Raw genomic sequence first — 27,314 nt, forward strand, 5'->3', positions numbered from 1 at the left:
GAAATGTTCCTTATATGAATTTACTTTGATTATAAACCATTATTGAACAGAGGCAGCGGGTGATACAAACTTCCAGGCACAATATATAACCACTTATTAGGCTCACATGTCAGTGGGGTTATTCTATTGACAAAGTCTAACGTATGCAGGCAAAAATTCAATCTGACACTAAACTTACAGAGTGATGCACAACTGGTGGTGGAGATGAAAAACTTTGTGGTCTTTGTCTTCTGATTGGTACTGTGTCAGTGTCATCTTTATCAGCTGCTAGGGGGTCAGCCACAGTTTGTCTCAAATCATGCACAGTATGACCTCTATCCAATGGTGCTTTAGTCTTACTTGGGGAGCCTTCTTTACTTCTAGTTGTACTTGGTGAGTCCTCTTTGGTTTTGTTCTTCTTGGGAGAACCTCTAGCACCATTTGATGTTGTACTGCTTTGAGATGTTAGTGATGATGACTTGCTTTCATTGTTCTTTAGATCACCATGTAAAGATGATTTCATTATATTCGCCAAGTTATGCCTGAAAATATGACAATATTTACTGTAGAATAAAACATTTCACAAAAAACTCTCTCTAATGTGTCTGGATTACATAGAAGATGAGATGTACTTTTCGTTATTACTTTGTCCTCTTTATGAAGATCTCACAAAATACTGACAATGGCAATGTGTACAACTTAAATTCAACGTTTGACATTCATATAGTCAGAGAAACACCTCCTACAGGAGAATGGAACATCCCATGGACTTTAGCCAAGTGATTATGTAACATTATATAACCATAAGCATACCTCACAGACTTCCACTGTAAAAGACAAGACTATTTGAACAGAAAATCACTTTTGGATGTAACTTGAAAACCACTGATCAGATCACTTTCATTTGAACAATTTTTCATCTAGACACCTAAAGTACAGTCTCCATCAAATCTCAAGGCAATCAGTCAGACAGTTTTTGACTAAGTCACACACACACACACATTTTATGGTGGCTATAGCCCTACTGAGTTGCATCAGTATTCAGTTGTGCTAAAAAAAAAAAGTATTTTCCTACCATGTATACAGATCTGATTATAGTGTTTTCTGGGTTTATGAACTATCACAATTCTACTGTGCAAGATATTTCATTCCATGTTTTTGATAAAAAGAACATACTTTCTACAAGACTTGAAATAGGTACAGAACTTTCCTATTGCTTATACTCTTTGAATTCCTTCTATCTTTCACACTATATTTTATGTTTATGTTGTACCTTTGATCTCAGATGATTTTTTGACCATTTTCAAGACTGTACACAGGGCCAGTGACCCAGCGGAGTGCTATATAACAACTGACAGCAGTACTGTTTAACAACACTAAGTCTACTACCACTACTGTGAAATATCTTGGTATCAACTTACACTGGACTTCCTTGGATTTTGATGTTCAAATTCTTGGCTTCTTTCTTGAAACTTTTAATAAATTCAGTGATCCATGAAAAGAATTCTTCTGAGCCAATGTTTCCTGTTTCACCATATTTTATCTATGGTTGATAGAAGATAGGAAGCATTAGTAACATGAAGGCAGATAGACAGACGGATGGACACATATATACTGTACTTGCATAAGTCATACAAACATACATCAACTTGTTTTGTTTTTATTTCTCAACATGTTTATTTACTATATGCGAACTCAAACAATTTGTTTTAATAAACCATCTATTATTATTACATACACACAGATATACAGACAGACAGACACGCAGACACAAACACACAAACACACACACACCACATTATTGCTACATAAGACACTTACCAAGACTTTATTATACATCCTGTTCATATCTTCACATGTAGTGTGTAGTTTCTTCAGTTTATTTTCATATTCATTCACAAAATCCTACGGATACAAAATTGAAAAGATAATGTCACTAAATACCAATAAACCAAACAAAAACTTAGAAATCTTTTCTCAGTCAACAAATAATAGTTTACAATCAGAAAAATATGTAGTCGGTATGACATGACCTTCAAGTTGGTGTTTAGTACACGGTCAAATCAGTATGAAGTGAAGGCATTGTCTACAAACCTCAACTTGTTTACAGAATCTTGAATCCTGATTTGTAGCTTTTTTATTCTTTGATATCTGTATTGCACTCTTCTTTATCTTGGTCAGGTCCTTCTTCATCACTGAAATATCAATTATTATTACAATCATGATCACTTTAATACTTCATATCTCATTCAGTCAAAGAAAATATGGGTTACATTGTCACTACCAGGCAACAGACACACATAAACATACACACAGATGCTGCACCATCTCTATATCAGCATTTTAATATGTTGTAAATTGACTGGTGCCAAGACACTGACAGGCAGGCAGACAGACACAGATGGGCAGATGTACATACACATGTCCCTCAGTACACACACACACACACACCACCTATTAAAGTCATCACTTAATACAATGGTGCCAAACATACACATGCACTATAAGATATCAAGTCATTGCTTACCATCAACTTCAGCTGTCAAACCTTTAGTGGACACTGTGTAATAAATTACAAAGAGAAAAAGAATGATTTGTCAGCTTATACATTTTAAAATTGTCTTTTTCTGTGATCTCATCACCTTTGATAATCATATTCACTTTGGCTTTTACTTTGCTATATGTCCAAGTTATGTGATTCATCATAGTCCAATACTTGACTTCTATTTGCTATCTATCTACTTGCAACACAAACATTGGCTCATACATTTTGTACTGGATTTAAGAAGCCTAGGATAGGAACCAATATTCTCAAATTTAATTCTGCATGATATGTATATGTATGCAAAAAAAAAATTGTTTGGTTCCGGTAACCCGACCCAACCTAGTTTTTTACTGCCACCCTATTTTTTTTTAGGTAATTCAAAAAAAATAACTGAAAAATTGAAAAAAAAATTGTGCAAAGTGACACAAAAAATAGTGAGATGTCATTGTCTCATGTGATCAAAGCAACATGGTGGAATACAGTGTACCACACATTGTCTTCTGTGTATAGTACAGAAAGTGTGATTACATCGACGTGAAGTCTTGGTTGACCTCTGTAAAGAAGAGAACAGATCCTCGATGATAAAAAAAATGAAAAAATAAATCCTACTTACCCACCCTATTTTGAAATTTGGCGTTATCGGAACCACACAACTTTTTTTTGGCCTTATACAACAACATTGGAATACAAGAACTAAACTTACCATCAGCTGACTTCTCTACATTTGTCATTTCATTAAAGAAACCAAGTAACTGAGGTTCACCATTGTTGATCTGTTCTACCAAAAACTTCAACAATGTATACTTCTTATCTTTTCCACGACAGTCCACTAACTGTATACAAACATGTCAACATTACAGTTATCTTAACATAAACTTTGGAGATACTACACCATGTCTAACTAACCAACCCTGTATGGTAGTGATAACCAAATGAAACCATAATGAATCCGTCTGTCTCTGTTTCTTTCCATCCTTCCCCTCTCTGTACCCCCCTTTTCTATCTCAACACCCCTCTCGTTTGTCTATCTCACACTCTACCCCTTTTCAATCTCAATGTCCCTACCCTCTCCCTTGCTATCTCTACCTTCTATCTTTCTTTCTATTCCCTTTGCCATTTATGCCAATAATTTAATAAGAGACAAAAGTATCATGGTCGTTATAGTCTTTCTTCTATCACATTCCTTGACTTTCATCTACATCTCATTGTCAGACTAAACTCACTTTCCTAAACAATCAACTCTCTCCTCATTTCCCAAATAAAGAATGACATAAAACAATTCTTTCTTCCCTTCACCAGTACCTTTTTACTCCTTACCTTAACAAGAGTTCCTAGTTTGAATCCATGTGCATATCCTTTGTTACTTTGACTATTCATATAGTTACCAATGGCTAGTATGTACTCTAGTACTGATACAAACTGATCACTTGCATATAGTTCCATGCAAGCATTCAGGACTGTGCAGATGGTCTGTGAAGGCAAAGACAATATTGTATAGAAGTATTCAGAACTGGTCAGATGGTCTGTAAGGACGACAAATATCAAACATTAGCAGGGAGTGCATTAATTATGAAACTGGTGGTCTCCCGATCAGCGACTCAAACAACGTAGTGGTCCTATAGTTAGATCTGGTAGTACTTAATTTTAATTTTTAATGGTAATTTTTGAACTTTTAATTTACAGCTTTTGGAGAAGTAGTTCCACCTGTGTTAGTATAGTAATCAAAATTTGATTGCCACTTGTATTGGATATCGAAATCTTCATGCATCATTGTTGTTGTTGAGTTATAATAATAATTTATTCCACGTACAAAAAATTTGATTACAGAACAGAACAAAATGTCCTTATGTATATACAATAAACGTGTTATTCAGGAAAAGGGTGTGGAAGTGTTGTTGTTATACATGTCTAAAAAGTCAACATCAATGCATGGAATACAAAATTCAATCCTTATTCTAGATCTTTGATGGAAATCACTCAATGTACTGGCTGTAATACTTACTGGTTCTAGATCTTCAAATTCAATAGGGAATTCATTGATATGTAGTAATAGTTCCAGTCTTTGTCGTAGGAATGGTATTTCACATAGCTGCATCATAAACTGATCTGTGTCTGCCAACTCGCTAGGATTCCCTTTGTACTGTTTAAACATATCAATATCTTCTGATGATGGCTGATATCTGTAATTTTGACACAAATCATGTAATATATATTATACCATGCACAAGCCAAGATGTTGTCTTTGAACAGAAAATATGGATTATATACCCTGGTCCTGCAGTGCTTAAAATATGAGTCAAAACATTCTAAATCGCCAATATTTTTCCGATAGTCTCCAGCTATAGTCTCACAAGCCAGAGACTATTTTTACAATGCTGCAACAATACTCTAGACTGGAAGAATTTGCCAATAAAACTGGTAACTACACTCTTGTGAGTAAATTGACTTCATGAAAAGTTAACCAATCAGAGACCATCACATGGGTCAGATGATCACAACAATAATGGTGGCAATCATGGTTTCAAGGGCAACATCACTATCAAAAGTGTTCCAAAATTTGGTAATTGAGCACAAAATTAACAATTCAGTCGTAGTTGCATTGTTAAATATTTCAACAATTGGAACAAAATAAAGAATAAACAGCTATAAAATAACATATTTGTTGTCCCTCTCACCTTCTGAGTATGTTGATATGTTCCAGTGAAAGGCCACCTTCTTCTTCTCGTATGTAGGTAAGGCGCCCTCGTAGTTCTTGTGGGTCGATTTTGAAACCACTTAAAAATATGCCAATATTCTGGGCTAGCTTTGCATCGAGTAATGAGACAGCTTTCTTTTTGGTATGGTCTGTCATGGAATATTACAGATACAGAATAAAGTGATGTCTCTAGTATGTGTTTAGGTATTAAACATAAAAAGTTGGACTTATTCACAGCTTGAAGAGTAAACCAAGTTCCTTCGAACTGTACCAAATCATCAGTGCATAATACACATCAATCAATCAATCACTCAATCAATCAATCAATCATTAGAAACATTTATAAGTACCCAAAGTTAGCACCGAATAAGAAATAACAGCTGTGAGAAAAATAGCTGTCTAGCAGCACTCTGAAATAACAGTTGTGTGAAAAATAGCTGTCTAGCAGAACTCTAGAAAAAGTTGGTCCTGAACACATGAATGGTCCTCTGTAATCTATATGGCTCAACTGATAAGACAACATTTATATGAGAACCTGGGATTGAAACCTTGGCCTTTAAAGACTAATTGTAATCTAAGTATGTACACTTGACAGAATTAAAGATAATTCCATTAAAGTGCAAGTGTAGTCAGTATCTGAAATACTACCCATAACACCAAAGTAAAGCATTTTCTGTATATACCACAATCATTTATAGCATCCATATCAAGTACTACCCATAACACCAAAGTAAAGCATTTTCTGTATGTACCACAATAGTTTATAGCATCCATATCAAGTACAACCCATAACACCAAAGTAAAGCATTTACTGTATGTACCACAATCGTTTATAGCATCCATATCAAGTACAACCCATAACACCAAAGTAACGCATTTACTGTATGTACCACAATAGTTTATAGCATCCATATCAAGTACAACCCATAACACCAAAGTAAAGCATTTTCTGTATGTACCACAATAGTTTATAGCATCCATATCAAGTACAACCCATAACACCAAAGTAACGCATTTACTGTATGTACCACAATAGTTTATAGCATCCATATCAAGTACAACCCATAACACCAAAGTAAAGCATTTTCTGTATGTACCAAAATCGTTTATAGCATCCATATCAAGTACAACCCATAACACCAAAGTAACGCATTTACTGTATGTACCACAATCGTTTATAGCATCCATATCAAGTACAACCCATAACACCAAAGTAAAGCATTTTCTGTATGTACCACAATCGTTTATAGCATCCATATCAAGTACAACCCATAACACCAAAGTAAAGCATTTTCTGTATGTACCACAATAGTTTATAGCATCCATATCAAGTACAACCCATAACACCAAAGTAAAGCATTTTCTGTATGTACCACAATAGTTTATAGCATCCATATCAAGTACAACCCATAACACCAAAGTAAAGCATTTTCTGTATGTACTACAATAGTTTATAGCATCCATATCAAGTACAACCCATAACACCAAAGTAAAGCATTTTCTGTATGTACCAAAATCGTTTATAGCATCCATATCAAGTACAACCCATAACACCAAAGTAACGCATTTACTGTATGTACCACAATAGTTTATAGCATCCATATCAAGTACAACCCATAACACCAAAGTAAAGCATTTTCTGTATGTACCACAATCGTTTATAGCATCCATATCAAGTACAACCCATAACACCAAAGTAAAGCATTTTCTGTATGTACCACAATAGTTTATAGCATCCATATCAAGTACAACCCATAACACCAAAGTAAAGCATTTTCTGTATGTACCACAATAGTTTATAGCATCCATATCAAGTACAACCCATAACACCAAAGTAAAGCATTTTCTGTATGTACCACAATAGTTTATAGCATCCATATCAAGTACAACCCATAACACCAAAGTAAAGCATTTTCTGTATGTACCACAATCGTTTATAGCATCCATATCAAGTACAACCCATAACACCAAAGTAAAGCATTTACTGTATGTACCACAATCGTTTATAGCATCCATATCAAGTACAACCCATAACACCAAAGTAAAGCATTTACTATATGTACCACAATCGTTTATAGCATCCATATCAAGTACAACCCATAACACCAAAGTAAAGCATTTACTGTATGTACCATAATCGTTTATAGCATCCATATCAAGTACAACCCATAACACCAAAGTAAAGCATTTACTGTATGTACCACAATCGTTTATAGCATCCATATCAAGTACAACCCATAACACCAAAGTAAAGCATTTACTGTATGTACCACAATCGTTTATAGCATCCATATCAAGTACAACCCATAACACCAAAGTAAAGCATTTACTGTATGTACCATAATCGTTTATAGCATCCATATCAAGTACAACCCATAACACCAAAGTAAAGCATTTACTGTATGTACCATAATCGTTTATAGCATCCATATCAAGTACAACCCATAACACCAAAGTAAAGCATTTACTGTATGTACCATAATCGTTTATAGCATCCATATCAAGTACAACCCATAACACCAAAGTAAAGCATTTACTGTATGTACCATAATCGTTTATAGCATCCATATCAAGTACAACCCATAACACCAAAGTAAAGCATTTACTGTATGTACCATAATCGTTTATAGCATCCATATCAAGTACAACCCATAACACCAAAGTAAAGAGTTTTCTGTATGTACCACAATCGTTTATAGCATCCATATCAAGTGTAAAAGTATACTGTTTCATTTGCTAATTGACCATATTAGAACGGACACATGCTCTGTAAATAAACCACTTGATAATGATATGAATGCCTTTAACGAGTGTAGCACATGGAGAAAGTGCTTTACTTTAGTGTTACTCATTGTAATGCCTACCTTGAGTACTGACTACCTCTTTATCTGTTGAGGATGAAAACATATCTTCCAGTAATGGAGTATCTAGTTTATCTGTCACATCCTTGGTTGTCTTCCACACTGACTTATTCACCTGGTGAAAAGAGAGACACACAGATATGGCCATGAGTTGAGACTTTCATGGCGATTTTATCAACTGATGATTTCTGTTATTTTCAATACAAACAAAAACTAATGTATGATATCAGAAGATAATCACAAACAATTAGGTATTGTGTCGCATTGACCTGTGAACTCATATTTTTCATTGACTTGTGAGCTCACCATATGATTGGGTAATGTATTCCAATAACCTTTGAACTCACTATATGATTGGGTAATGTTTTCCAATAACCTTTGAACTCACTATATGATTGGGTAATGTATTCCAATAACCTTTGAGCTCACCATATGATTGGGTAATGTATTCCAATAACCTTTGAGCTCACCATATGATTGGGTAATGTATTCCAATAACCTTTGAACTCACTATATGATTGGGTAATGTATTCCAATAACCTTTGAACTCACTATATGATTGGGTAATGTATTCCAATAACCTTTGAACTCACTATATGATTGGGTAATGTATTCCAATAACCTTTGAGCTCACCATATGATTGGGTAATGTATTCCAATAACCTTTGAACTCGTCATGTGATTGAGTACTTTTAATTACCTCTGTGACCTATAGCAAATTATGATTGGATATCAGTTCCAATGACCTTTGAACTCACCATATGATTGGGTACTTTGTTCCAATGAAATGGTCTCATTTTGACCTTAGATTTCTTGCAATTCTTTTTTGGTAATGGTCCATCCGTTTGGACTGGAGCAAAGGCAAGTGTTATAGGTGTACCTGGCGTAGCTGTAACAAATTATTAGAATTAAAATATCAACAATACATCATGAAGTATCATTTATGAAATGTATACAAACTTTAACATACTGCAATTTATAACACAGGCAACTATTGACCAAGAATACATACATACGTTGTCATGTACATGCTATAACCGAGTTCGTTACAGAGGGGTTATATTATATTGTGAAAACTATAGCAATCTTTTTGCAGTCAAAGACTTCGAATCAGGTTTGCAAAGACAAGGTTGCTTGGTTTCCTATACAACTAAATGACACTAATATAACACTAACATAGACTAGACAGATAGATTCATCATTGTATACACTACATTAAAGGGACGTGAGCCTACTTTAAACATTGTTTTATTTCATTGCACATACAATTCATCTAGTAATGTATTTATGTCTATTTTTGCCTTGAATAAAGCATGCATATCTACCGGTATACAGTATATTTTCTATGGTCCTGATGTCAGTGGAACTTTTTGGTGCTACAACAAGAGTCGTAATCCTTTATTTGAAACAAAAAATATCACAGAAACTCAGTTCAGATCATGGACTCCTGTAAATCACTCGTGTCAAACCCATTTATGGTTTACAGCTAGAATACTAACAATGAAGAACCTTTCAAGTCTACACAATGGCAAAGTTGCAAACTTAACAAACTAAATGTAAACTTACCCGGTGGAGACAACAATGGTGGTGGAGGGGGAGGGGGAATTCCTGAATTTAATGACAATGGTGGAACTGGTGGAGGAGGTATCGGAGGAGGTGGCCCCTCAGGTGATGATGATATTCCTCTAATCGGTGGTGCTGGCGGTGCCCCTTCTGTAGCATTTAATGGTGGTGACATGTAATCTTGAGATTGGGGTGGTGGAGGAGGGAGAGGGGGAGGTGGGGGAGGGGGTGGTGCTGCTGGACGACTTGACAATGATGGTTCAGATAATTGATCAGATGGTGTTATTCCTTCAGGTTCATTTCCAGTAGAAACTGAATCGTCTAATTCATCAGCCTCTCGTGTTGGTGATATCACTTGTTTCTCTTCTTGGTTCAATTCCTCAGTTGATGTAAATGATGATGTCATTTTTCCTTCTCCGCTATCTTCCCCTGACGTTACCACCTTTCCTTTACTACTTTCATCTCTTTGTATTACATTCATGTACATTGGTTTGACATTTCTAGGTGACACAAGGTCAACAAATGGACATGGAACTTGATCTTCACCTGAATTCACAGTCAAAGTCTGATTATCTTCATTTCCATCCTCCTGATCCTTATCTAAATGGTTGCTAGGCAACATTACTGATGTACTGCTAGCATCACTTTGCTCCTCAATCACAGGCAATGTTTGGTCTGGTAATTTTACTTCTGTACTACTGTCCTCATTTTGTTCTCCAACCACAGACACTGGATGGTCTGGTAATTCTACATACCTCTCACTCTGTTCACTACTTATTTGACTTTCAGTGTCATTAAAACCCACAGTTCTATCATCAATCGCATCATATCTGTTATCCAACACACTACTTGAAATAGAAGTATGATTTGTCACTGGCCTGTAAAAATTGAACACAAAAAAAAACATTATCAGCTGATAGAAAACTTCCTATATGTTCAGATGTCCATTATTAGGCCAAAAAAAGAATTGTTTCTGGTCAGCATGTCCATCACTTAAACACCCTGCATCGATCTTTTTTCTAGATCTAGGAGAAGCACAAAATAACGCTCCCTACTTCAGTGAAGACAACTGCAGAGCCAATCATGAACAAGCAAATGACATCTGCCCCACATACACTTGCTGTAAAGTACTAAATAAAAAGTACAGTAACTGTCACAAATAGTTGACTGAGTGACAGGTTTGTTGAGAATTAAATTTTTTTTTTTTAAATTCCATCCTCACACCATTTTAGACAAATTGTCCTGACCAGAAACAACTTTTCTTTGTCCTTACCAGGCATTTTGTACTATTTAAGTTCATTTTAAAGTCAAATATTAATTCAACAAAGAATTCAACAAAACAAAACATTACATGTATAGTAGTCACACAGTCAGTTCAGTTCAGGTCATATCTTCTATAAGTTCTAAGTTCTATACTTTACTCTGTTGACTATTAAACAAAATAACTTTCCTGTATTGGATAAAGAAAACCTACACTAAAACTGGCCTTTGTTGTTGTTAATGTTTATTATTTGTTTTGTTTTGATTTGTAACTCAGTCTAGCCAAGCAGTAAACTTGGTTAACAACTGAGTCAGTACTAAATGATAAAGTGTCCTCTACAACCAACAAAGTCAAGTTACATACAAAACAGAAGTCAACACTGCTATCTGAATGCTTCGTGTGTTGCTTTTAAGAAACTACAGAGTGGAGACCATTACTTTAAAGTGTTGAGAGAGGAGGACCCTACAGATGAAATCCATAATTCTATAAAGACAACTAACTTGCAAATACTCAAAGATGGTGAACATACTCGTTTCTCAGTAAAATCATTTGTTTCAGTATCATCTACAACCATTTTTTTTCAATGTGTGTTTCTGTGTAAAGTCAATCTAGTTTGATGATAAAATTGTCTCACCTGGCTGGTAAAGGTCTTCTGAGTTGTGTTTCCAATGTTTTAGCTATATCTTGTAATTTTTCTATACTATGATGGGCTTCTCCATGTACGTTGACGATGGCTAACACAGAATTCAACTTTTCCAATTCCTATAAAAGGAGAAATAAATTACGTTTACTGACAATAGAGCCGAGTATAGTATATTATTACCATCTCACAGTTATAATTATAGGGTAGTTTACATTACACAGAACAGGATTGCTAGTAATATATCTACTTTCCTTTTTTAGCAATTGAGCAAATTGATGAAAATTGAGCAAATGTCGAGCTCGTGCATATGGAATTGTCAAAATCCAGTACTTTTATGGACGGTTGCAAAGATTTGAATCATTCGGGCGAGCGCGCAACAAGACAGATAATTTATATGACCGTTGGGGGCGCTACACAATCGGTACACTCCACACACGTTAGACTAGACATGCATTACGCATGTTACGTCCCAGTCCACCGTATTCTATTTATATTTCAGCGCGTTTCAAGTTACTGTATGTATTTTTCTGTGCATTTTAATTAGATATTAATTATTGATTCAAGATAATGAAGTAATCATAAACTTGACGGAACTTTTTGATATTGTCTTTATTCATGTTATTCAATTGTTGATAGACACCAGAATTGTTGCCTCATGCCCTTGATCTAAGCCCAAGAATCATTTTCTGAGATAGCTAACATAGGGTTAGCATTTAGCATTAGGCTAGCTAAGTTCTAACTCTAGGCTAACAATAACACCTCCATCAGTATGTGTTAGCAAATAGAGGGTTAATTTTCTTGTCTTAACACCATGCTAGCCCATAGTCTAGCTGCTAGACCCTCAAGCAATTCTGATCACTTTAAAAGTAACCACACAGATTCACACCTTAGCAACAAGAATTCTAAGTTTACAGTTGAAGTTCCTGAAGCTTGATGGAATTATAGAAATGCCATTGCTACAAAAAATAATGTAATGAAATATTAGAATCATTCAAAAAAATAATTTTTATCCTGACCTGTTGAAGATTGTTGACAGTTGATGACAAGCCTTCATGTTGTGACAGTAGACTCTCTGCACTTAAAATATCCCTTGGAAAGAAGACATCATCATTATCACCTCCTTGGTCAGAATAAGATGTTACTCTTTCACCACTCCCTAGTTTGAGGGCCTAGAAAAAAAACACAATAAGTAACTGACTGATCTAATAGACAATAGCAACTACACTACACCATCACAACTTATTGTAAAAATTCTAGTGACATCTACCTTCAAAGACAATTCCTAAACTACTGTTACCAATTACCAACTTTATACTTCAAGATTGAATTCTGACAAGACAGTCATCAGTAGGTATAGCTTTATAACATCATTTTCATATAATCTTCAGTGATTGGCTTAGATTGTATCACATGTTATGGACTACTGACCCATTGTGACCTCAATTTGCATATAGGGGCACAGTTTGTATAGTGATAAAGCATTTGATTTCAAGAGTACAGCTACTGTCTTTAAAAGACCTAACTTTGAGATGTATATATTGGTAAACAGAAAAATTGCAAAATTAGAGATATTTTCACAAATAGAAAATTTTGCAATTTTAGTCTTCCGCTAGTTCTCAAAGTATAATTTTCACCGATTACCAGACTGGTATATTGTGTTTGTGTACAAGAAGGCATTTTAGTCACTACTTATTTTTGTGCTTTTGCTTCCCAGCGAAGTATTTAAGTGAAAAAAAAGTCTTTAGTAAAAATTTCCATATTTAAAGTATCACATATATGCTGGTCTTAATACAATTTCTGTGAGACTGTTTTTTTCTCTCCTATATATTTTCCTTCTATCTTGTAATGTTCCATTTTCTGTCCAATCACTTGAATACAGACAACACAAGACATTATGCATTTATAATGAGAGAAAGACTATAAAATTATTCAATATGAAAACCAAATTTCTGTGAAAATAGATTAACTGGATGTAACGTATAAATTATCAAAGGTGAGCTAGTTATTTCTTACCTGCCACCATTCGTCTCTATGTTTGCTAGTCTCGGTTGGAGCATGACTACCGATGATCCTGAAACTAAGAATATAACAAATTGCTGAAAACTGTAGATCCCTAATGTCTGCTTCAAATATTACGGCGTGTCTCAGTGATCTCTTTGGATGTGAACCATACCATTCATATATCAATGACCATTCAAACAACTTTTTTAAAGTAAGTATTTCACTAAATTGTAGAATTTACTCACCAATTTTAGTGTACATCTGACCAAGAGCTGACTTTAGATCAATATTTCAGACCTACACATCATTCAATTATCATCCAATACTTTCTACATATATCCACTATTTTGTACACCTTGTAAATGAAAGGCAACACACTAAACTAATCTAATACTTACTAATACACCTTTGATCTTGTTGTGATAGTCAGTGCATTGTAGTCTGCTTTACTGATATGAGTCTCTTCATCTGACAGTTGTATGATATTGAGTGCAGTCTGTCTGTCTTCACCAAGTTTATAATACGACAGTTCTCCTTGTCTGATACGCACCCACCTCCTGGAATAACAAGTACAAAACAATAATGTCAACAAATACTTTGAACACAATTTTATCAAGACTTATAAAAATTTCATCTTGATATTTGATGACAAAACTAGTAGTACTTGTTTTGTGAAAGCTAGAAAAGTTTCAGTGTACTCTCTGGGTAAAGTTTTCCATCTGATGACGACAATTTTGCACTGGTTACAGACAGGTATTTTATTAACTTTTCTAGCCTAATACTCTATAAACTGGTTACTGACCTAACCCATGTTTACTGACCTACCCCATGTTTACTGACCTATCCCATGAATACTGACCTGACCCATGTACTGGTATATTTATTAGACTTCTTTTCCAGTTCACCTTCTTTGATAACCACTTGACATCTTGGTAAACTTTGTATTCGGTCTCTCCTTGTAAGTTTGGTACCTCTGATTTCAGATTTATTCTGTTCTACAATGATTTGCAATAATCGTAAAATCTGTGAATGAAAAATGTAACAAAACATTAATAACTGATACGAATGCAGACTACCTTCACATTGCTAACTCTCACAACTTTATATTGGTAATATTTTGGTGTGACAAAAATAGATGTCATTTGTAGCTGCAATGTAAAGGGATAGGATATCAGTGTATATACATGTATTCACGGATTTTGTAAAAATCTGAAATTTGTCAAATAACCATTAGGACTTTCAAAATATGTTGAAAGCAAATATTCTACATTTTAAGATAACCCTTTTGATCTTCAACAATTAATATTTAACCATATCCTGTCATATGATCCGAGTGGCACGTACCGAAATTTACTGTGAAATGAGAAAGTAATGGAGGCTTTATAGAAATCAACATATTGATAGATACTAGTCTTGAATCACATCATAGTCACAGTGTGATCTCTTTAAGACCTGTTATATATCATAAACTTAATATGTAACATATAATATATAATAATATTAAATTATGACAATAACACCAATGTCCTGCAAAATGCTCTGAAAACATTGTACCAGCAATGGTATAGCTTAACCGTTTATCTGTATACAGTCAAATGTAAGATAAAACTTTTATGAGGCAATAATATACCAAAGAACCTTTTCTGAGTGGTCTTTAGTAGGTATATTACTTTATATGCTTTCTATTGTAGACACTAAGTTACTCATTACTGGGTCAACAAAAGATGTGACCTTTGACACGGTTCATAGATGTGGCTGGTATTTTGACATTCATTTTGATAAAGTGGTTGTCATAACCACCAACCTTTGACACTGTAGGTATTAAATTCATCAATTTTAACTATAGATACAGGCTTAAGCATTGATATTATAATACATCAAAATCTATCTGTAAACTTGTGTATATTTTGTTGTCTGATTTGAGTTAAAGATTCCTGGCCTGTGTACCATCACTGGGTCTGTAACCATGCTAGCACTAAGTAGACTAGTACTGGCATAGTTAAAGGTCCAGTGACTAACAGATAGTTTAACAAGGAAATAGATATGGTTTTACAAGGAAAGTTCTTTCTCTTCCTTTTCCATGGCTTGCCTCCTTCAACATACTGAAGATTTTGCGAGTGAGTGTGCATAGCAGAAAAGTGAAAAGTGTGACTTTAAGTTTAAAGAAAAAAAAATTGAAATGAATAATACATATTACAAATATTACATAGGTAAATTATGATTGGTAGAAGTGCGATGCCACTTGTAACTTGAATGCGTCAATGGATTCTACCTTTACAATGTCTGGTGGTAAATTGCTCCAATCTGTGACGGTTTAAAACATTCAACATTTATTTATTTATTTTCTATAACGGCCTTTCTATTTCAAAACAAATATTCAAAAACAATTACAGTTAAAAATTAAAAACATTGGGAAATAATGAAATAAAATTAAGTACATATAAGTTAAACTCGTGAGATAAACATATATGGTTCTGGGCAAGTTAAGTACTTATCTGCAGTCTATTTTTAATATCAATATAATGCATATTTTGTTCAATTCTACTATCAGTATCCACTGTATTATAAATAATTACAATTTAACAAAAGTTTATTTTTCTTTCCATGTTTTGGGTTAAAAAGTTGATCATACTCAGTACAATTTGTCTTAGATAAAACTCAACATTACATTGTCTTCCTTGTAAGTCTTACATTTCACCAGGAAGTTCTCAATAGTATAGCTAGATACGTCAAAGCTGTCAGCAAAAACATGTCATAAATTTCTTTTAATGTGTATACTTCCCACCTCCACCAGATGTAAATAGTTTTGTTTGCAGTGGTTCACCTCAACGTAATTTATTGACAGAATTAATACACTATATACTTCAAAAATCCAGAAATCTATAAATGGTGACAGTCAATATGACATAGATGTCTGGAAAACTTTACAGTTTGTGAACTGAAATCTTTGCCTGCCATTTTTATTTGTTTTGTTTGCATAGTGATTCACCTAAAACTCATTTATCGACAGAATTAAAGAAATTTGATATCTGCACATATTGGTGTTATGACATAAAAGGTAACAGGTTTTCAATTTGTGGTGAGAAGCCTTTTCTTGCCCTTTTACACCTTAGTACTAGGATATACATACTTTATCCTATAAACTGAGAATAAATATTGAGGATTTGCTAACTTCGACCAAATATTATTTTCAATAGTTTTACATCAATTTAAGAAATGTTTGATCACATTCAATTTAGTTGCTATAATATACCAGTTACAAAGAGTCCAATGTCACTTGTGTTTCAAGGACTTTTTGACCCATGAATAGTTGTGGTCAACTGCATAATATAGTCAATTCATATTTTGTTGTTACAGCAGTATATTATATTTCACCTAAAGATGGTCATTATGCATGCAAACTTCTCTTTATCACTTTCTAGAAATTTTGCAATATTTTACCACAGATCTGATCACACTGATAAATGTCATTGCCATATAGTTTCCCAGCATGATTTAAATTTTTCCAAGATTTTCCATGAGCTCTACATATATATTAACTCAAGTGATGAGTTCATGTATTTTGACCATACATATGATCATAGAGAGTGGAGAAAACACTGTCTATGGTATGTTCAACAATTTAATTTGAAATCAATATATGACTTCAATGAATAAGTAACAATACAATTTAGTATAAAGTTACAATCACGTCATTACAATACAAACATAATAGTCAGTGTATATTTAGATTCACAGATTGTCAGCTGTTGACAGCACTCCATATATGGTATGTTTTCCTATGTAACCCCAAAGAACATGTGGAGTGCTGCCAATGACTTTATTTCACAATCTATTACATGTGAAGTCTCAATCAATTTACAGGGTTTTTTTTCTCTCATTTCAGTGTCACTTCTCTTTCAGATATGTATATCTGTGATTGCATCATACAAGCCAATAGCAGTATTTTGGAAATAGGAATTCAATTCTCAGTACCTGAGTCCTGCAATAGCTTTTTACCTCATGCTAGAGGGTCAAAATAAAACAAGAAGGTCGACTTATTTTCACGTATGCCTATAGTAATGTATGTGAAGTGCATGAAAAGGAAGTTACGATGTGGACCAAGAAATCGAATGTTTATTATTTTTATGACGTGCCTTGCCATGGGCAGTAATATTCTATTTTAGGTACTGAGAATTACAACTATCAATATGTAACTTCCATGTACAAACAAATGATTTTTCAGCCAAACTTTTGACATCATTATTTTAACACGTAGATTCTTCATATTTCACCTAAAAGAATCATTTACATCTAATTCTGGTCTAAATCAAAATTGAAAAGTGCTAAAATTTAGACAAAATTTGATCTACCGGTAATAATCTAGTTTAAAAAAAATTACACTTGCTTCTAGCCATCAATGGGGATATACATTTAACAAGGAAATCTAACAATACAACTTCCTCTTTTTTTGATAATCTGTTTACAGCTGTTGTTTGTGTTGCCATGGTGATGTGTAATATGGTAGACCAACATCTTGTTGACAATGAATGAGAAGAAATGACAACATGATTAAAAATATGGATGAAATATCATTAATATTTTCATACCTTTTCTTTTTCTTCTAGATTGTCAGCTTCCAGTTCGTACTCATGATAGTCAGCAAAATAGATGCAAAACTTGGTTCCCTCCTGTACACAAAAGAATTAATGTCATGAATTTAACATTTTGTTCCTTACGAAAAACATGAAGTTTAAACTTTGTCCTTTTCTTAAAATCAGAAAAACATCATTAATTTAATAAATTCATTGATGACTTGGGACTTCTCTACCTAGATACCATTGTTCTTCAAGTAGTCGATGAAAACAACATTACACATTGCCATGGAAACTGACATTTATTATCATTAGCATTGTCATGACAAAAAAATGTGATTGTATAAGGCTAGTTCTAACAGCCAAAAAATTGTCAAAATTGTCTCATATGAGTTTATATATTATCATCATTACAAAGTGAAAACTAAGACAGAAATCAAGTTACCAAAAAATGAAATTATACAATGAATTATTACTACCGCCCAGTACTACAAATTAATCTGGTTTTTGTCTATACTGGTAGATTTTTATGTACAAACAAATATTCCCTGGTAGAAAGAGAAAGAGGATTAATCACACTGCACTCATTGTAACATTCAATTTGATGATTATTTTCAATTTGATGTTGTGAAATCACGGAAATTATGAGATTTTAGTGAATACATAATATGACACAATTCGAAATCTTAATATAGTTTAGTGACTATTTGACGTACAGTATTGTTAACAGCTGATGTGGTGATATTTATTGACAAAATAAAATCTATATACAGTGTGGACATTATCCTCAATTCACTGACTCATGCTATTTATTGTAGTTACACAGCAGGAGGTCAGAAATATGGTATGCTGAAAATGACAGCTTGTACCATTTGGAGTTATTACCACCATCAATCAAGTCATATGTAAACAATTTTGATATAATATGTTGTATTTCCTTCCAGCCTGACAGGATGAGTGGGCCTTTAGACAGGAGAGGAAGGGAGGACAGGAGGGAGGGAGGAGTAGGATTCAAAATGTCGGGATATAAGATTCCAATACTTTCAATAATACAAAATAAATCTATTATTACACAATATAGTATTTGTCAAGAGATTTGGCTTATCTGGCTCAACATTCTGGGCAATAGTCTAGAGGCTAACAGTGACTTGGAATCCTTCTCATGAAGAGAGATATTGAGATTTGAAGCCAAAGATAGCAGCTAGACTAACTGGTCAATGACATTGTCAAGCCAAACAGCCAGGTCTCTGACTCTGAGCTAGGATAATATAGGGTTGTATGTAATTAAAACATTAATGAATCTACTATTCAAAGCTGATGAAAAATAACACACAACTTTTGAAATTCATGCAATACAGAGAAAAGAAACTTAATTTCTTTGATTTTGAAATGTTTCTTTATCAAAGCTGATTCATTGATTCTTCAATTCATAACATGTAGATTCTTAAATTACACAAACCTGATACCAGGATGTATATGATGGCAAATGATTAGGTCAATGGTCAGGTTAACCTGGGTCAGTGTGTTGGCAAAACAAACAAACCACAATCAAGCAGACTCAATGTCATGACACAAAATGTTCTATTCACATTTTAGGAGTCCTTGCAGATTGATTTTTAGATTGTATTCGTCATCATATATCAATTATGATGGTAGGTAAATTTGTGTTGCCAAAAATTTCACCAAATTGAATATTTTTATAGTCAGTTTGAATTTCATTTGCATTTGGGGAATTGGCCAGTGGGGTGCGGAGAGGGGGGGGGGGGAGGGGGCAGCCCTGCTAATAGTTTACGTTATCCTTGATAAATGTATTTATAGACATAAGGAAGGTAATATGATATACAGGACACCATGCAGTGTCACACTTCCGGCTGGAAAAATGATAGGATAACTTCTATTTCCTTGGTTACTTCCTTGGTAAGGAGAACCACAGAAGATTATATAATGGAAAACACAGGAATACAGCTAACTGGAAAATCCACTAAATTCATATGTAGGAACATGGGAAGGGGAAGAAGATGATCACTAAAGTGATAATTGTCTTTTGGTTTGGTTTATAAAGTTTTTTTATAGAAATTTAAGAGTAACAACAACTGCAAGGGCCAAAAATAGTCCTTCCTGAGAACTTCCTTTAAATTGGCAAATTGGTGAAAACCAATTTGTATATTTTTTTTCTGTTTGGGATATATTCTCTCTATTTTTGAAATGTCCCTTCATTTGTTGTAACAAATTTCCATTGAAACACTTTTCACCTAGCCTGTCACTTTGTTTTTTGAAATAAGTGAAAATCAATTGAAATAAAATAAAAACATCTTTTTCTCCCATTTTCAGTAAAAAAGTTTGATTCCTTTAACTACTTTTATCCAAAAGATTCCAAATTCATGTAATACTTACGTCACTCTCGTATCTTTCAACTTGAGAAAATCTAAATTTTCTGTTCAAGTTTCCCTTCTGGATATTGCAGAGGACACCACCTTGAAAATCAATCTGATAAAAATGAAAACAAAAATTGTTATTTTCATTTTAAAAACTCTTCATAAAGTATACATTTAAACTTAATAATATCACATAGCATTTATTTTCGTGATAAGATGAGAATGAATAACATGATTGTTTTCGTTCCTGGTTGAATCTAATCAATATGTAAATTATGATGAAATTTACACTCATATCTCACAGATGTAATCAAAATTTGTGACTCTGAAAGTCATCAAAAGACATCTGACATCACTTTTGTTTCATCTCATTAGTATAACAATATGGTTTTTTCACCTTCTAAGTAAACTAGGTTATAACCATAATTATACATGTGAGGATCATGGATGAACATTCATGGACTCGGGGTTCAAACTTAGTAATGACAATTTCTATTCACAGAGTCAAAACATTTCACTGATTTGCTTCAAAGAAATATTTTGACTGTGTTTGTATTTTACCTGTAAGATCCTTCTCTGACTCTGTTTATGTTTGTAATATTTGTAAACACCAAAATTGTACAGTTTCTTCTCCTCAATGGCATTGTTGACTTCTGCGATGCATTCATTTTCTCGCTGTGCTGAGCTGGCTATTCCAAGGTTATTGGCAAATCTCATAGCATCATCTATACTCATCCTGCCATTCTGTCAATAGAGGGAATACATCATTGTTTTTAACTAAAAACCATGTTCATGTTAATTTCAAAGTTTTACCTTGCATGACAATATATATACGGGGGGGGGGGGGGGGGGGGGTGTACATACATGCATACATACATACATACATACACACACACACACACACACACACACACACACACACACATACATATACAAACTAGATTTCCTCGGGTTCTTCTACAATAATACTGTATCCATGTTTAGGATGGTGTAACTTTCACATTCATTCCAATGAGAACAGATCAACTTACACTCCATAGTTCTTTGACTATAATACTTGCTACACCCCTTTTACATTTATTTGGGTCACGCTTCCAAATGAAGTCAACTATAGTTGTTGTTTCCATCAAATCTGTTGTTCAACACATACACACAGTCATCATGGTCTCATTTCAATTCTATTCTTTAACAATAAATTGATTGATTTTTGACAGATTCATATTTGCTTATCAGATTGATTAAATAAGTTTGATTGGTTACCACTTGCCCTGAACTATACTTGTCACCACTCGTCATTTCAATTCATTTTCCACGACAGATATCAACAATTTCCAACTGTATATGACCAAATTAGTATTCCCGTCCTGTCAATATAGCTTAATACCTAATTGAACTGAGAATGACACCCATGTGAATCTAGATTAACTTGATCAAATTTTTCTGTATTCCCTCACTTGTATAGACCTGATAGTGACACCCCCTCTAAATTAAGCTCACCTAGACCAAATTAGTAATTAGCCATCTTTCAGTATATCCAGACTTGCAGCTACCTGATAGTGACACCCCCTGTAAATTAAGCTCACCTTAACCAAATTAGCAATAAGCAATCTCTCAGCATCGCCAGACTTGTATGCATCTGAGACCACTTTTTGTCTTTTAATATCATCTTCTGTGATGACACCTTGAGACAACATCAACTTGATTAAGTCTTCCGCCACTTCATGTTCTGTTTTACCACCACTGTCATCCTCATTAAATACAGGTGCCTTCGGTTTATCTTTTCTTGAAAATGTGCCTGTAGGGGAATTCTTAATGCTGAGTCTTCCTAGCTTCTGTAGGATTCCCTTCTTAGTTGACCTCAAGTGCTGGGATGCCTGTTCCATGATTGTAAAAAGCCAAATGAAACTCTGTTACACTACTTACAAAGTTACAAACACTAGCATTCAGTGATTTGAAACAGCTGATCATCTTGGGCCAATAATATTTATTTGATTGTTTCTCAACCCATAAAGTCAAAGAATGAATGCTATTATAATATATAACTAATATATGCTTTCTGATAATACTGCAGATTGTATTATAAATGTCCTTACATGATATAATATAATTATTTTGTGCATGATAATTTCACACATTTATCTCAAGACAAAACATATTTTAATTATTGACAATTATTTTTTGACAAATGCTAACAACCAAAGACAACAATATAAATGGCCATATGGGGAAATGTAACATGGCCTTCAAAGAAGAGATTAAGACACTTCCACCTAATTAATATTCATGAGTATTTGGCAATTATAGTACCATATAGGGCATCTTTTGTTACACTGTAATTATCTTGTAATGCCCATTCATGGCAGCTATCAGGGACTTACATGTTGATTTGAGAGTCAGCAGAATTAGCCTGAAAGATTCAGGCGTTCCTTCCACTTAGCAGACCAATGGACATTTCAGACTACAGCAGAAACACTCACATTACTTCTTATGGCAGCCAGACACACACCCCCACCCCCATCCCACCCCCCCATGCCACCACTCCTGTTCTGGTTTATCTAGTCATGAACTAGTCCTCAGAACAAAACACTAAACCATCTCAAGGACATCATCATCAGTTCCTTTCATTTCAGATTTTCAGATGATAATGAGTTGTTTCCAGGAAAGATGATGAATCACTATGGACCATGAATTAAGTAATCTAGTTTATCAAAACTTGAAATTATGCAGTCACATTCCTGATAAATTCACTAGTTTTTAATTTTACGATGTACAACATGAAACAATCAACTATATGCCAAGGTGTGTACATTTTCTCTACTGATAAGCAAATGACAGTTCCAATGTAATAAATCATTAATTTCAATAACTTAGAGTCTGCAATGACCAATATGACAACTGAGAAAGTAAATGATATACATCTAGAAACCAAAAATATTCATCAGCTTGGTAGATCAAATGATAGTTAAGTAGTTAAAAGTTTCTAACATTGAGCTTTTGATCTGTCTTGGTCAAGATCCTTTAAACTGATTGTTGCATTATAACCTATGTAATTCATTCACATTTCCAAATACAATAACATATATTGTATACTAATACTATATGTAGATATGTAATCCAACATCACATACCGGTACTAGTAGTAGGAAATAATTTTAGCTTTTCTCAAAAAAAAAATCGAAAAACCGTGATTGAAAAATTGATGTGTAAAGATTGAGATTAGAGTTATAAATTTGCAGAAAAAGAAAACTGGGCTTTAACTTTTTCATTGGCTCCTTTGATTGTACGATTAATTTATTCATGAATTTTAAATATGCAAATTAACCCGAATATTAGTTAGCAACCAGGACTGCTCTCAAGCTTGGCAGAACCTTGCCAGTAATATCTTCCTATATAATATATTCACTGAATTATTTACTAATCGGTTAAATCCCTTCAGAGTTTCTTGACTTATCCATTGATTTGTCAACTATTAAAAGGGACTGCATTTACCTACAAGTATTGATTTCACCAAAGCAAGGTCAACCAATGGCTAGAGTAATCTTGGACTAGTGAACACAGCTGTATATCACTTTATGTGTAAAACACACACCAGGTTTTTAATGTTCAAGTACATTGTAACATGGGAACTGTGTGTCAGGGTTACCATAGTTATGGTGTATCTACCATTCTTCAGTCGTCCTAAAGTAATTCCACATATGGGTAGTACAAAGCAGGAACAAATTTTATATAGACAAAACCTAGAGAGTTCAGTAAGGTGTAACTGAATCACCAGGTATGTATACACCCATTGTTGTGTACTGCCATGGTAAATCAATCAAACCATGGTCAGTATTAAGTATAAAGTACAGGTAATAAAAGCTGAAAGAGCTAACAACCCCCACTGTGCTACCAACCTACCCAAAGTACATGGTGCCAAGTATATCATAAACATGGTGCAAAGTTGAAATTCCAAACACAACTAAACAACACTTTGCTTGCCATGTGTTATTGACATAGTTACTGCATGGAAGTATCACAGATACTAGTACTTCCATGGATACAGCAAACTGTTACCAGGTTTACAGATACACTCATTTTAGGATGTCTTTGTATGTATTGTTCTTTTCTAGCCCAGAATCTAAGTGTACTGAATTCAAGGCTTTCCTTAGCACTGAAGTTGATACCTTTTAATTTCTAGGCTATCATTTCACAAACTTCAACAAAAGAAATAAATCAAGTGGCTATTGACAGAAACCTGACAAAAAATGACATCTAAAATTGCAAACTGCATTACATTGTAACTACAACATGCAGTATAAGATAATTGATAGCACCAGTACATTCACAACATTACCAGTTACAATACTTAAACACTGCCACAAGCACAGGTACTCGAATCAATGTGTAGAAAAAAAAAATGTATTGTATATAAATATAATATATAAATATACATATTTTTTTTTTAAATCATACATATTGATTCAAGTACCTGTGGCCACAAGTGCCTGATCCATGGATTCAAATATTAATGAATACAGAATTCTGTGTCAGAATACAGTGTATATAAAAACAACTGCAAAAAAATGAAATGCAGTGGAGTGAACTGCAAATATTTTGGATGCTGTGTCACTCTATGCCTGTTATAGCTCGTTGAGCTATTGGGGTTGACAAGTGTTGATTGACGCATTGTTATTTTTTCAGGAGATATATAAATGTACACGTACATATAAATGTAGTTATGTATGTTAGTTAACTTTACAGTTTACACATCAATAAAGACATATTGACCGAAACACATCGTGAACAGCTAGAGACACCTATATGACTATACAATACGGGCAGGTCAAGGCGGTACAGTAATAGTAAAATTCACATACATCTACTTGTCGGGTCATACATGTTGTAAACAGTGAGTGTGGTGGCGGCGGCAATATGGTAATCTCGGTATTAATTACGAATTTACGAGGTGTATGGTAATGGCGGTGAAACTCAAAATACTTGAAAGTCGAACAGAATGTGTGATCCTATATGTGAAAGTTTGCAACAGTACTTCTATCAATGAAAATGTACGTAAATGTATAGGAAACCTACCGAGAGACTGTCCCCTCCACCGTCACAAGCATCGTCCCCTTCCACTTCCATTCCATCGCGTTCGTGTTGTTGTTCAACATAATCGACTGCTTCGTCAACTGTCATACGTCCCTCTTTTACTTGCACCATAACCCATAACTGTTCATCGTTACTTAGGCGGTAAGTACGCGACATAATCAATCACTATAATCTGCGAACTTTCAAAACGCAACTTGCAGGATAACACAAGTTCTGGAAAAGTTCACAATGCCGCCATTTTGAATTTATGGGAACACCCTTGTGACGTCATGCCCAAAATAGCTCACGACAGGTCCGTGCCTCGTTATGAACTTCGAAGTTTCACGCCAACTCAACGACGGGAGAAGTTTCCGAGTGACTCGAACTACTATTAATAGGCGTACTATGGAAACAAATGAAGTCGTGCATGACTTCATTCTTCTGACAAATGCTGACATATCCGGATATGCTGAAGAATGAAGTTGCCCTAAATGATGAAAGGGAGATTCTCACCATCATGAAAAATAGAGAAATGTGGTGGAAATATACAAAGTGTGCTATTGATGAAACTCTGGTTACGAATGATGATGATGATGTCTTCATAAATTTTATTCACATTTCATTTAGTAAGAGATTTCAATGTCTTGTTCTAGTTCCCGATCCTTATGATGCGAATATAAACAATCAACGGCTGGTCATTTGGTATGGCGCATCCAACGGCAATATAGCGACAGGTTGCCGGAGAATTTAACTGCCAAGATGTACTGTCTCGAAATTTTTTTATTGACTACTACAAAACTTTATAATTTGCATGTACTTTTTATTTCTTCGTAATTTTTATCACATAACTTCTAAGATAAGGAATAAGCTTACATAGAATAGGTGAATTAACAGTCGCGTGATCTGTTCGTTTTCGGACACTGTTAACCGTGTTTTCATTCTTGTAAACCAGATCACATATTTCTGCTGAAGCAACGAAATATAAAGTCTTTGCGGGTCCGTTTTTGGACAGTGTCGTAAAGAGGTGTGTGGTTTACGACGTTGTGTGTTTCTTGCCACAGACTGTTAAAAAATCCTGCAAAATCACGTTTTCCAAACTAGTGCTATACTTTTCGCATTATGTGTGTATGTATGTATGTATGTATGTATGTATGTATGTATGTATGTATGTATGTATGTATGTATGTATGTATGTATGTATGTATGTATGTATGTATGTATGTATGTATGTATGTATGTATGTATGTATGTATGTATGTATGTGTGTATGTATGTATGTATGTGTGTGTATGTATGTATGTATGTATGTTGTTACAAACCGAAATATTAGAGAAACCAAATAGCACGCAATCAAATACTTTTCCAGACAATTTCTAGTCGAAACAAATGGTCAAACATAGGACACCACTCAGCATTACACTTAACAATTATCTTATTTAATTTTGTTATAATGAAACAAAATATATTATAAAATGTATTAAAAGTGCATTACAGGATTTACAAACTTAAACTAAAAAGTAGTCCACCAAATTTTCTAAATAACAAAAAAATGTTCAGTTCTCAGACTTGTCTTGTGACGACTGTCGAATATCGCGACTTTCAGTCTAGCCAGTAATAAACACAAACTCTTACAGAGCCAATGACGGTTAGTTTGTTGAGTGTTGAACGTGGCTATGCGAGACAAAATTCTACTCACAGTTCCTCCGGCTGTACCGAATTGTCTTCTAAGTATTCTCCGGACTTTTACAGC

At 34.2% G+C, this 27,314-nt stretch overlaps 1 protein-coding gene across 1 annotated transcript in view; it reads right to left on the reverse strand.

The window, feature by feature from the left end:
• Positions 1–25,813, reverse strand: part of LOC144437552 (uncharacterized) — a 31,517-nt gene extending 5,704 nt beyond the window's left edge. The window contains exons 1-22 of the mRNA XM_078126509.1: positions 25,568–25,813; positions 22,081–22,371; positions 21,059–21,241; positions 20,517–20,609; positions 18,138–18,218; positions 14,408–14,571; positions 13,947–14,105; positions 13,561–13,624; positions 12,564–12,716; positions 11,539–11,666; positions 9,647–10,521; positions 8,839–8,969; positions 8,084–8,195; positions 5,200–5,368; positions 4,527–4,704; positions 3,842–3,994; positions 3,228–3,357; positions 2,507–2,539; positions 2,074–2,174; positions 1,801–1,884; positions 1,401–1,522; positions 179–521 (exon numbers count right to left, since the gene is read on the reverse strand). Coding sequence (XP_077982635.1) covers positions 179–521; positions 1,401–1,522; positions 1,801–1,884; positions 2,074–2,174; positions 2,507–2,539; positions 3,228–3,357; positions 3,842–3,994; positions 4,527–4,704; positions 5,200–5,368; positions 8,084–8,195; positions 8,839–8,969; positions 9,647–10,521; positions 11,539–11,666; positions 12,564–12,716; positions 13,561–13,624; positions 13,947–14,105; positions 14,408–14,571; positions 18,138–18,218; positions 20,517–20,609; positions 21,059–21,241; positions 22,081–22,371; positions 25,568–25,741 — 3,921 coding nt within the window. The 5' untranslated portion in view covers positions 25,742–25,813. The remainder of the gene's footprint in view (positions 1–178; positions 522–1,400; positions 1,523–1,800; positions 1,885–2,073; positions 2,175–2,506; positions 2,540–3,227; positions 3,358–3,841; positions 3,995–4,526; positions 4,705–5,199; positions 5,369–8,083; positions 8,196–8,838; positions 8,970–9,646; positions 10,522–11,538; positions 11,667–12,563; positions 12,717–13,560; positions 13,625–13,946; positions 14,106–14,407; positions 14,572–18,137; positions 18,219–20,516; positions 20,610–21,058; positions 21,242–22,080; positions 22,372–25,567) is intronic.
• Between the last annotated feature and the right edge of the window lie 1,501 nt (positions 25,814–27,314).

This window comes from Glandiceps talaboti, chromosome 7 (genome assembly GCF_964340395.1).
Source record: "Glandiceps talaboti chromosome 7, keGlaTala1.1, whole genome shotgun sequence".
Taxonomy (NCBI): domain Eukaryota; kingdom Metazoa; phylum Hemichordata; class Enteropneusta; family Spengelidae; genus Glandiceps; species Glandiceps talaboti.